Source organism: Tubulanus polymorphus, chromosome 11 (genome assembly GCF_964204645.1).
Source record: "Tubulanus polymorphus chromosome 11, tnTubPoly1.2, whole genome shotgun sequence".
Classification (NCBI taxonomy): Eukaryota; Metazoa; Nemertea; class Palaeonemertea; order Tubulaniformes; family Tubulanidae; genus Tubulanus; species Tubulanus polymorphus.
Genome location: NC_134035.1, coordinates 820,998 through 833,085, shown reverse-complemented (window position 1 = coordinate 833,085; position 12,088 = coordinate 820,998). Strand labels below are relative to the sequence as shown.

Below are 12,088 nucleotides of genomic sequence, written 5' to 3'. Positions count from 1 at the left end.
CCGAACCAGTGCTGGCACTTTTGATTATAATCGAAAAAGTTTTATATCTTTTGCGAAACAGTTTAGATTGATTTATTCTTTTTCTTTTAATGATTCCTCTGATTCAATCTTTTTCGCAAACAATCGCTTCTAACGTTTTTGCCTCGCCGGTGCTTACGGCGGTAAATTCAAATTCAATTTATTCTATCATGCAATCGTATATGAAGAAGCTCCCCGAAAACAAGCGGATAATAGAGAAGCATTTGATACTGTGAATGGGGCAGATCCAGGGGCGACTTTCCAACAAAATCTAAACTATCAAACACAATTTTCGTGATGTTTTTATTATATACATTTGAATAATACATGTAACAATTATGATCATTAAGCGAACTATGTTTCGATTTCCTCAGCAATTTTTTTTTTAATTTCTAGCTGACGAACTTTTAAGATTTTTGTCTAATTTGCAATTCTTAGAATAATCTATTGTTAACCTATGATGAGATTTATTTTATATACGTCTTGTCATTGAGAAATTTGTAGTTGATTATGTTATCTGAATATTTGCCAAGTGTTTTCAATCAAACAAATTAATTCAGGTTTATATCAGGTTATGGTAGATAAACCTAATGTCGTAATATATCAAATATAACAGAATGAAATTAATCTGAACTGCTTCAGCTAATACAAAACGCCGATGGGCGGCCGTCGCGAGTTAAATCAATGTATTCATTTTCGCGGGTGTACGCCACGTGCTTTTGGATCGATTACGGTTATATATACCGTGGCCCGCCCAAGACCACTTGTTAGGGTTATAACCTCATACAACGTTTAGAGTCGGTAAGACTCTTCTTCAAAGACATCGGTTGAATCTCCACGAGTCAGTCGACCATCTAGTACAATTAGTCTACACGTTTACGTGTCCGCTGTACCACAAATGCCGTATCGCGCGGTACAACCTTTCGACGATAACTTCATATCCATAGTTTATCAATTAAACATTTTTCTATATATAACCTTACTATACCGAGATTAGAAAGAAAATTGTAACACAACGAATGACTTCCTGCCTATGACGTCACGGATGCAATGAAATACATCATCTTTATGGGATATAGTTCATCATTGAGCTACTGTTATCTAACCTTACTGCTCCAGATTGGAAAATGAATTACGAATTGTTTCTCATTTGAACGAGTCCGTCGAAGTCTATCCAATCCCCGCACCCGATTAAATTCGTTAGATAATCATTTAGCACAGCTCGCTAATATCCCTCAGTCGTTATTGTACTTTCAATCCACGGTAAATAGTAAGATACATCGACGAACGGACGCGCTTTACCCCCGTGATCCCCGGCGCGGATACCCAACAGCGACAGGTCGTCGCGGTTATACGCCGGAGCGCCGTTCATATCGTAAACATCCTTACGGAATCGTTTACCGTTCCATCGCAGACAGAAAAACGATTCGTGGTCGCAAAGCGTGCCTCCCTGTCGACCGGCGCCTTTAATAAACATCGTATACACTTCTACCTGGTGTTTATCGGGTAGAAAGTTCGCCCGGCCGGTCACGTACATTCTCTGCCCCGCCTCGTGACTAGGCCGTCGCACGCACGGGTACCGCCTCTTCTCGCGGTGTCGTCTCTCGTCCTCGTCCGGTCTCAGTTTAACGACCGTGATAGACGCGTACTCCTCGCCTTGTCGCACCGACAATTTCGGATGGAAAAACAATTCGGATACCATACGCAGCCTCGCAGGGCCGCCGCCGCCGCCGCTATTCCGCTGACTTCCTTCGTAGTTACCGCTAACGATTTTGATTTGGCCGCGCATTATCTGTAATGCGGTTACACTCTTGTTCATCCAGCAGCTGGCGTGTGTGAGCACCCAGTCTTTCTCGATCTGAACTCCACCGCATATCGGCACGCCTGTGTTGTCGAGAACGGTCGAATGCCAGGCTTCTAACTCCGGTATATCCATGGTCCTTCTCACCCTGAAATCGAAATGATAACGAAGATATTGATTGTGATACAACGAAGGGAATCGATGGCTCCGATGAATTTACACGACGACATCCCGACTGACCTAAGTACGTGACTGCGGTCATGTTTCGGACATGAAAAACTATATTGACGTTTCTCCTGTTCGTCGATGGCTTTCACCGCGCACGAGAAATCATCAGTCTTCAACTCCGATATCTTAAATAAAACAGCGTTTATTAGAAAAGAGGGTCCGCTTTTATAGACTGATTCTAACCCAGGGGCTTACTCAATTGAAAATGAATTCAGTTAGCCCCTGGGTTAAAGTTAATACCAGTCTAGAAAACCGGCCTAAGGGAACTAACGAACAACAATGCATAAACCCATTTGAATTGGTAATCATGAATTCGATCCTAATAAGTAGAAATTCATAAAATTCATGTTTACTTATTTATAACAGTGCAACTGATTCCCGTTTTAAGAGATTTTAAATTAGCTGTGATTTTTTTCTATTGATCACCGAAAGGAACGTGGTTGCGTGAATTGACAACACAACTTCGTTCGTTTCATTTCGCTAATTTCCTGAACTTACCCGTGTTTGTGATAACTGCGGCGGATACTGACATCTCACGTGATCCTGGTCGATGAATCCGAATATCCCGGTTCGGATATCGCTGGATATCCACGAAAGCCGACAGTCGCACAGCCACGGGTTATTGTGAATGTCGAATAAACTCTGCTCGCCTAAAAGTCGCGTGATACTCGAATTTAACGTCTGCAGTTTATTATCAGCCAGGCCCAGATAGCCGAGGGTATACCTAGCCTGATCGCCGGCGTCGAGCTGTTCCAGAATGTTATTCGTGAAGTTCATCGATCGTAGTTTATGATTGTGTCGGAAGAAGTCCATCGACGCAGATGATATGTTGTTATACGACAAATCGATACGGGACAGACGCGGCATGTGAACGAACGAACCGGGTATTATCATCGAAATGTTGTTGTGACTGAAATTGATTTCCTCCGTCGAATACATGCCGTACAGAGTTCGCGGAACGATGCTTTTGATATTGTTCGATTTTAGATTTATGTGCGTGATCAATTTCATATTTTCGAATAGTCCGGGTAAAATTCGCCCGATGTCGTTGTCTTCCAGGATTAGACTGCGTAAGTTTACGGGATATTTGAACGTGATTTTGTCGATGCGCGAGATTTGATTGTGGCCCAAATTCAGGAATTTCATGTGCGGAACACCATAGAAAACTTTAGCGGGTAATTCTCGTATTTTGTTGAACTGCAGGGCCACCCAACTGATCATCGAAATATGGCTCATCATACTGACGACAAACGCTTCGTTTTCCAGATATTCGATGGCGTTATGATCGAGGTGAAGGTCGCGCATTTTCACGAGGCCTTTAAACGTGTGGGTGCGTACGCGCTGTATTCGATTGTGCGACAGATTCAGCATTTTCAACTCTTTCATCAGACCCCACGAGTGATTGGAGATTTCGCGGATTTTATTACCGGCGAGACTCAGACGCTCGAGTTTTTTCAGACCGCCGAACGCGCGTCGTTCCAATTTCCTGATCTGATTCAGGTTCAAAAACAACGACCGCAAGTCGACCAGGTCGACGAAAGTGTTCGGGAAAATGAAATCGATTCGATTCCGCGCTAGATATAAATGTTGAAGTTTACGAACGTTGGCGAACGTGTGACGTTGAACCGAACTCAGCATATTCCCGCTCAGATCTACGTGAATCAGGGCGGGTACCGGTGAGAATATACCGGCCGGTAAGACGCTGATGTGGTTATCGGCTAGATGCAATTTCTTCAATTTTCTCAACGAATAAAACCAGTAAGCGCGTATTCTCGATATTTCGTTTTTGCTGAGCACCAACTCTTCTAAATTAGCGGCGCGTCGGAATAGATCGTCTGGTAGGTCCTCGATGCGATTCTGCGACAAATCGAGCACTTTCAGTCGCTCTAGTTTGTCGAATATTTCGCGGTGAAGCGTTTTCAAGCGGTTTCCGCGTAAATGCAACTGAGTCAAGTTCGGTACATCGTTGAATAACGTTCTGGGCATCTCGTCCAGGTGGTTGTACGATAAGTCCAACTTTTTCAAGTTATCCAGTCCGCGAAAAGACGCCATCGATACCAACTTGATGCGGTTTTTCTTCAACGACAGACGTTTCAGTTGTCTCAACGAATCGAATTGGCCGGCGTGGATGATTCTGATCCGGTTACCGGTCAAGGCCAGCACGTTGATCTGACCGGATTGGCGGAAGGCGTCTTTCGCTAGGTAGGTCAGCTGATAGGACGAGATGGCGTTCGGGTCGTCTGATTGAACGGAGACTGTCTGGAACAAAGACGACGCTCGCTGTTGAGAGTAGCCGAATCTCAGTAAACCAGGAGCACGGCTCGAGAATGTTCTTCTTTTCAGTTTCTTTAACGCCCGGCGACCGCCGTAAACCTGCAGTTTCGATATATCTAAAAACAGGAAAGAAGTTTCATATTCAATTGCGCTGAAATCGATGGCACGCTGGAAAACATGGAACACGGAAATACGGATTCAAACATGTTTGATATCGGAAAAATTGTTACCCGAAACCATGTTTCTCATAAACGCACACGACACAGGGAAACATAGTTCTCATGTTTCTGTGTTTCCCTGCGTCGTGTGCGTCGGGATGAAGTGGCCATTTGGTAATCTTATGAAGATATAAGTATGAGTATTGACGACCGATACATGCATCCTAATACACAGGAGAATTCTCAATATGAAAGGAATTATCTAATCTGGCCCCGATACTAAAAAGCCAACTCATTTCTAGTTTATCTTATCCAGGCGGCATGAATAACAGTGATGTCGTCGTCTTAAGGGTTACGTACCTTCTGGTATGTAATACGGCATCCTCTGTAACCCGAGACACACCATTTCCCTGCCCTGAGCGGAGGCTGATACCGAACCTCTCGATGGCGAGTCGCTTTGATAATCCAAGTTCGTCACGTCTTTGCGTTTGTAGTCGAAATACTTGTGCAAGAAATGTTTGATGTAGATTTTGTGCACGTTGCTGCGCTTTCGTTGTTTGGCGATGCAACTGCAGCCGAACGGACACGGTCGAGAGTAGCCGTCTGCCATGAGAAATAGACCGAAAACCGTACTCAACAGTAACGCCCAGATATAATCCATTTCGGTGCTGCCTTCTTTCCGCCGCGAATACTGCAATAGAAATGGGAGATCGTGAGAGGCGTTAATCGAATGTAAATGTCAGGATGAAAATACTTACATGAAGATCGTCTAGACTATGTGTGCTACGTATGTCAAAGAAGACTGGCCAATGAATGAATGAAATAGAGTTGCTCAATTTATTTATCTATCTATGAAGTTTATTCGACATCGTTCTGACGCATTGAGCTACAAATTATCAACTGAAATAGTCCAGAAACCGGTGTGAAGATCTCGATGTGATAATAGAGCTCAACCTTCATCGAGATTGTAATGAATGAACCAGAACTGATATTTCCAATTATGTACTTCGATATAAACCAAAAATTCTGTAAATCTGACCGCCGATCACTGATCTGTACTTCGATTTCCGATTTCAAAATCAAAGCCCTGTTTCGCTCCCGGCAGATGTGGTGTGTTTGTAAGGGACACCACATCAAAACAAATCAAACGAAATTTACCAATCAAATAAATAACAGGGTCAATCCCTATTTCAATATTATCGAAAAAAAGGATCTTATGAATCCTGGACCGAGCTCCATAGATGGCATTGAACAACATGTTGTTGCGGTTTCGTTCATATTTTCAAACTTGTTTGCATTTTTTGAGTTTAGGAATTCCTGGCCATTTCAAGTGGTTTTTGCCTTTAAGCTAATCCCTAAACTCTTTTTATTCAAATTTCTCGACAGTTTTTTCGTGTGGTTTGTTATTCCGAGATCTATCGCAAAAAAGACTTGAAAGAGGAATCTTAATTTCGCACTATACGTAAATAGTGTGTATGAACTCTGTAAAACACGATTGTGAGAATGAACTGGAAATTCGTACAATTTTCTGACGTCGTGAATCAACTATTCAGAAAATCTTGAATAAACACGAGCGCGCAAGTGGCTCTCTACTCTCGAGTTTGCACTAAAACACCAACCTCAAGTGTAAATACAAATAGCCAACCGTTTCTATATCAACAATATTCTCAAAAATAGCCAGACACTAACAAGGAGTACATATCAACACTAGTTTACCAGGGTATGGATATTCAACGCGTACAAAAAAATGCATCGATCAAAACCTTTTATCAGGATCATCCGACTTCGGTATTCAATTTCGAAATCGATATTTCGTTACCGGCAGGTGTGGTCGGTTTTTAAGGGACACCAAATCATAACAAATCAAGCGCCGAAGAAATTAAAACACCACTTAAAAGGCAACGATAAGGAAACGTAATTTGATAGGAGTTTTCGGTCTTCTCGTATCGTATCGGCAATAATTCGATTAATAAGTCGTTCAGATTTCAGATAAGATTCACGGTGCTCATTTCTGTCAGCGGTTTTTTATACCTTTTCCTCGACTAATCTCAATGTACAATTTACAAAAATCACCCTTGTTCGCGTTCGAGCAGAATTCTTAGTAGATCTATCAGTTTACAAAGAAGAACCGCCACTATTTCGAGAAAACGTTAGGCGTTTATTTTAAGAACTCAGTGGCAGCATTTTTAATAGGTTTGTATATTAAGGCTTACTATTTCATTCACGGTATCGCTCCGAAAATGTGCCGAATGTCGGAATTCCACGCGCCGGATCGTCGTGTTTTCTCGGCGTGTACAAAACTTGTTTTCTTTGCCGCCCGGTGTATCTAATACGTGTGTTTAACCGATCCCTACTGAATTAATGTCTTCGTAAGATATCGTTACAACAACTCGTGGTTTTATCCGGGTTAGAAATAACTGTGGCCGGAAACAGCCGCTATAGTACATAGATCTAGATGTATCGTATGAGTTTTTTTTCACCATGTGGAAAGCGAACTCGTAACCTTTAGATAGTGGTCTTGCAGCCATATGCTTCATCGACGTGATTACACCATATTGGTGATTTACAGTAAATCGCTTACTGTATTTGCCCAGTGACGGATCCAATGTCTGATTCAGGGAGGGCGCCTCAGTATAGGGCGTATCATATGATAATTGAAAGGGCAACCCGAAAGAAGACTCCACGGATGAACTCATTTTTTTGGAAATACAGATAAAAACCTCACCCCCTGCACCCTCGCCGTGCATGGATCCACCCTTGTCGTCAAGCAATGAACGACCCTCGAAGTTAGTCAGGATCCAGTTCCACAGTTGTTAGTTAGATGTATGTCAATGTTTGGGGACCAAAACCCCACATCGCCGTACACTAGATATCAATACTTAACGACTTAACGAATAGATCGAACGATAAATCAAAAGAACAGAATCAAAAAAGAAGCAAACTTTTCGCCCCAAATATACTAGAAGAATTGCCTTTCCTTGCATATAACTTTCAAACAGTTTCTGCGTGAGTTCTAACAGGAAATTGCGTGGGCGCTTAACAAAAAGTTCCACTTTCACGAAAACCGACCCTCCCCACACATGACTTGGCTGTTTACGGGCCCGTAAGGTAACAAACCTATTCACCAAAATTAGATTAATGACATTTGGAATCACTGGAGGTCATGGGCGGATATAAAGCAAAAAAGTAACAGAGACAATTCCCTATTTTAAGATCACAGAAATATCAATAGGTTCACGTTTATAACAGGTCAAAAAGATCTGTTAACTTGTGATACGTATATATAGATAATCATCGCATTTTTCAGTGTTGTTTTTCTGTATTTTTCGATTAATGAAGTAAACGCCGTAAATCAATTAATAACAAGCGGATAATTAGTCTAATTAACTGAATTGATGTTAAATTATCTTGTTTGTAATGTCCGTGGACTACAATTCGTGTGGAAATATGCGAGCTGAAAACTTGTTAGGTTCGTTTTTTATGTTCTGAAATATATATATATATATATATATATATCTATACGTATATATACAACACATCTAGGATAGAACACGACATAAAAATGACGCGTTCGTGGCTGAAAAATGGCGGACCACATTTTAGTGTTTACAATATAAATCCTACAGGCCTACATATCGAGAGAGAGAGAGAGAGGAAGTCTGCGCCGGAAAGAGACGTCTCATATTTTTCTCGATTTTCAACGCCGTATCGAAAACGGCGCGACTTCAAAAATATACTGCGAAAGGGGGCGCGAAAACATGGAACATTTGGATATTTTCTGGAGATAAGAAATGGATTTTGTGTATTTTCTTTTCAAATAGCAAAGCCATAGCCCGCATCATAGTAAGGAAGAATGATTTTATATTTTCCTTTTTGTTTCCAAACTTCTCCTATAGGTAAATGACGATCTTTTAGCGCTTGGTGTTGCAAATGATTCTATGATGATGATTCTGTTTTCATTGGAAAAGCTCCTCCAGGGCGAGATTTTGGCAGTATCTCCGGGACCCAGTTCCACAGTGCTGAGTTAAGATTTGACTGTTGAGTTCTTAACGCATTGAGATGAACTAATTTCAACTCAGAGTTAACTCTAATCCAGAACTGTGGGATTGCATCCAGGTATTCTGGAGGGTAATAGAATTTTTGTTGGGAAAAGTTAAAATGAAACCATCCCGACCGAATACAAGGAATTTCTGACAAAGGCAAACTGAGATACGGAGACTGAACAATGGCAGAGCTCATATCTCTTTAGAAATGTATGAATCGAGCCTTGTCGACGTAAGATTTTTTCATCGTCTGCACAAAGTAGTTAGAATCCTACTACAATTCACGAAATCTTCCCCAAAACGGCTGCACAAACACTGATAATAACGAAACACTTCATCCGTCGTTAAACGCCAAATCGAGGCCGTCGCCTCCGGATAGATTCGTATTTTCATAAATTTTTGAAAACGTTTTTAACTACATTAAATAATACATCCGGTTTATAGGCGATAATTTATTGGTCTGTTTAGCAGATGGTGACTCAGTCTAAAAAATCTATAACCGAAATTCCGATTTGCATTCACCACGAAAACTATATACATACCCACTATCATTTTACTTCGATAAAAATCGCTATGATTTTTTCATGTCTATAGACGAGTATATGCTACACATACCTCAATCTTTCTTTTTCGATTTCATCAGTATTTTAGGAAAATTTACAAAGCCCTATTCAGTAGTCACGTTCAGGACGTTTCGTCGTATCGGTTTTTATCAGTGATATTATTATAGGAGATATGATAATAGTATGATATATAGGCTATTTAACACCCATTTTTACGATGTATCAACATACACATTACGTTTGTAAGTATCATATGACAGTGTTCATTAATCAAATTTCATAGTCTACTTTCTATGATGCCCGTCGTTGGTACCAGTTTCGTGAACGGTACCGGTCGACCACGAAACAGGAGCTTTAAGCGCGCGTGGTTCTATCCGGATTAGTTATATTCCAGTGTCTTCCTCGTTTCTTCAAGAATTGTGGGAATGAATTTTTTGTTGAGTTACATGAGTAGAAGATATAAGATATATTTATATTTCCTTCCCAGTCAAATCCACGATGTCCCTTAGTCATAGGTGGCCCGGATTCACACTACGAAACTCGTAAGTGTGCGAATCAAACTTTCATTTCATTATTTCGAAATAACTCGAGGAAAATACAGGGTTTACAGAAGGGGGTGTTCACTTGAGATGTCTAGGGCCTTTTTCCAAGTTTCGCCAAGATTTCGTTGCTCGAATACGGTATAAAATGTTTCGAAAATATTCAGCCAGGGAAATTTTGGGGATGGTATTCTTCGGACCCTCACGGACATCCCCCTCACCCTCACCCTCCCTCCCTGTATCCGTCACTGATACACTAATATTCCCTATGATAGGATGTAAATTACGATAAAAATAAAGCCTCCTATTCAATAAGATAAATGTCATTATATACTGACGCATTCTTGCACTAGAAATTCGATGACTGTCCAATTATTTAATGCATCAATGTCAGGAGTGGTTTCCATATTACGCAATATACATGATCTGTTTACGAACTCTACTGAAATGTTATGCACTCTAAAACTTTCTCTAAAGACGCGTGATAACCACAGACAAAAACAAAATAAATGCAAGATCTGAAACGTCGATGTAAGGTGATTAGATATATGTATATATCTATACGTACCTATATTTTGTCAGATATTTCGCTCGGTGGTTGGTTAGTTCAGAACCATCGTTCAGAGTCCGAATCATTCGCTACGGGAAACCGATGATAAAACGTCGGAAACGATTCAACAGCATCGTTACGAGCGGAGAGAGAGAGAACAGGAAGAGCTAGAGTGGAGCGCGAGAGAGAGCGTACATCACACACCTGAATCTGTAACAGAGGAACAGCCTGCAAAAACTTCACTCTCTTCTTCAATTAGTATAATACAACTTCTATACCGCGTTGTAAAACGTACTTAAAACTTTACCACCGTAAAACTTCCTCTAAGCAGCGACCGTGGAAATTCAGCGCGGAATTTTATTACGAGCTTCGAACGCGTTTAGATTCAATAAAAACCCTACTAGACGAATAATCCCGACTGTGCCTGCGCTATCTGGAGTTAGCGACTCGGTGTGATAAAATTGGAGCATTATATCGCGAAGTTTTTTCCACCACGCTTTATGTGCGCGCAAATGTATATGTATATATATATATATGTATATATGTATATAAATTATCCCACACGCAACTGAATGGTTTAAAGCGGCTATGAATTCCAGAACTTTTCTACACCGAGTTTAACACATTTTTTCCAGGCTTAAAAACCCGGTTAAAAATCTTTGCAACACGTATCATCCACGCAGATATCTCCCTTCTTGTCTATATTCACTGGATAGCGGCATGTAATGCACTAGTCACGGAAAAATATCCTGACGTAAGCAAGCCGGAAGCCGTGGACAGAGCCTCCCGATACTGCGTGTAGAAACTTAATCAGTACCTTCCAGAATTCCACAGTTAACCCACGTGAGCTGAGATTAACTCACACCAGGTCGAACTGGCTCGAATTTCTAAACAAGAATGTGACAATTTGACTTGATTTTGTCAATTCACATTTTCTAGGTCAACGTGCATACATAATCTTGCGGGTTTTGTTTTTTCCACAAACACAGTCATGAGAGACTAACGTTTCGTCTTTTTTTTCAAAGAGAAGAAAGAACTCCGATCGAAGACGAGCGTGTAATGTGCATACGTGTCTTATCGAGTAGAAATGTCCAACATTGTTTTGCTAATGGTAATTAATGACTGTGATTGGGATCAATCAGACTGATCGTTCCTTTCATGCTATCGGAATTTATCACACAAATGAATAAAGAAAAAGAAGAACTTTTGAACGATAAAAAGTGAACTGGCACGCACCACCGCATACCCCATAAATATCCCGTTCCGCGTGATAGACTTCAAAACAGATAAAATTTAATGGACGAAGTTTTTTAGTTTATTTTCAGAGAAAGTGGAAATGCCGACCTTGAAAACTTGAAAGGAAAAAAAAGATCGGACATTTTTGTGTGGAGGGACCGTTCCGGTAAAATTACTAGCGCAACATTCTTAGACCGTCCCCGATCATTTCAATAAGCATATGAGAAATGATGACATTCATTCACATACTTTGATAATTGAACCTTATTTTGTGAAATATCTGGTTGTTTCTACCCAATAGTTTCCCATTTTGATGTTTCGGTGTAATGGCCTTAACTTGCATACCGAACATTTTTCACGATGGCCCGAATCAGCCACCATAATTCACACCTGATAAGATCGAAAATTTAAAAATATTTCGACAAAACTTTCGTCCTACATCAAAATGCGATGTATACTTTACGATACGATACTATGACCTACGAGCAAGAATGCTCGTAGCTATGACTAAGATATCAAATTCAAAGTTTACCCATACCTGGTATTTTACGAACAACGTATTACTCCTATTATATAATATGGGCGCATCGCAGTAGAGACTCGACTGCGAATACAGTAGCATCCAAACAACAAGACGCCTTTAGTCTAACAAACGAATATCATATATACAATTGTTTT

General features: G+C 40.7%; 1 protein-coding gene across 1 annotated transcript; it reads right to left on the bottom strand.

Moving 5' to 3' along the window:
* Positions 1–316: 316 nt before the first annotated feature.
* LOC141912634 (uncharacterized) lies at positions 317–10,523 on the bottom strand. Its single transcript, XM_074803948.1, has 5 exons — positions 10,193–10,523; positions 4,840–5,170; positions 2,546–4,437; positions 2,060–2,172; positions 317–1,967 (listed from the first exon to the last, which is right to left on the bottom strand). The coding sequence occupies exons 2-5, from the start codon at positions 5,138–5,140 to the stop codon at positions 1,244–1,246; spliced, it is 3,030 nt and encodes a 1,009-aa protein (XP_074660049.1). The 5' UTR covers positions 5,141–5,170; positions 10,193–10,523; the 3' UTR covers positions 317–1,243.
* Between the last annotated feature and the right edge of the window lie 1,565 nt (positions 10,524–12,088).

Bases quoted from the DNA above. Each gene is read 5' to 3' on its own strand.
- LOC141912634 (XM_074803948.1), bottom strand. From the start codon at position 5,140: ATGGATTATATCTGGGCGTTACTGTTGAGTACGGTTTTCGGTCTATTT. The intron at 2,173-2,545 runs GTAAGTTCAGGA...GTTTTATTTAAG, and splicing joins CGCAGTTATCACAAACACGG to ATATCGGAGTTGAAGACTGA. The intron at 1,968-2,059 runs GTCAGTCGGGAT...TTTCGATTTCAG, and splicing joins GACCGCAGTCACGTACTTAG to GGTGAGAAGGACCATGGATA.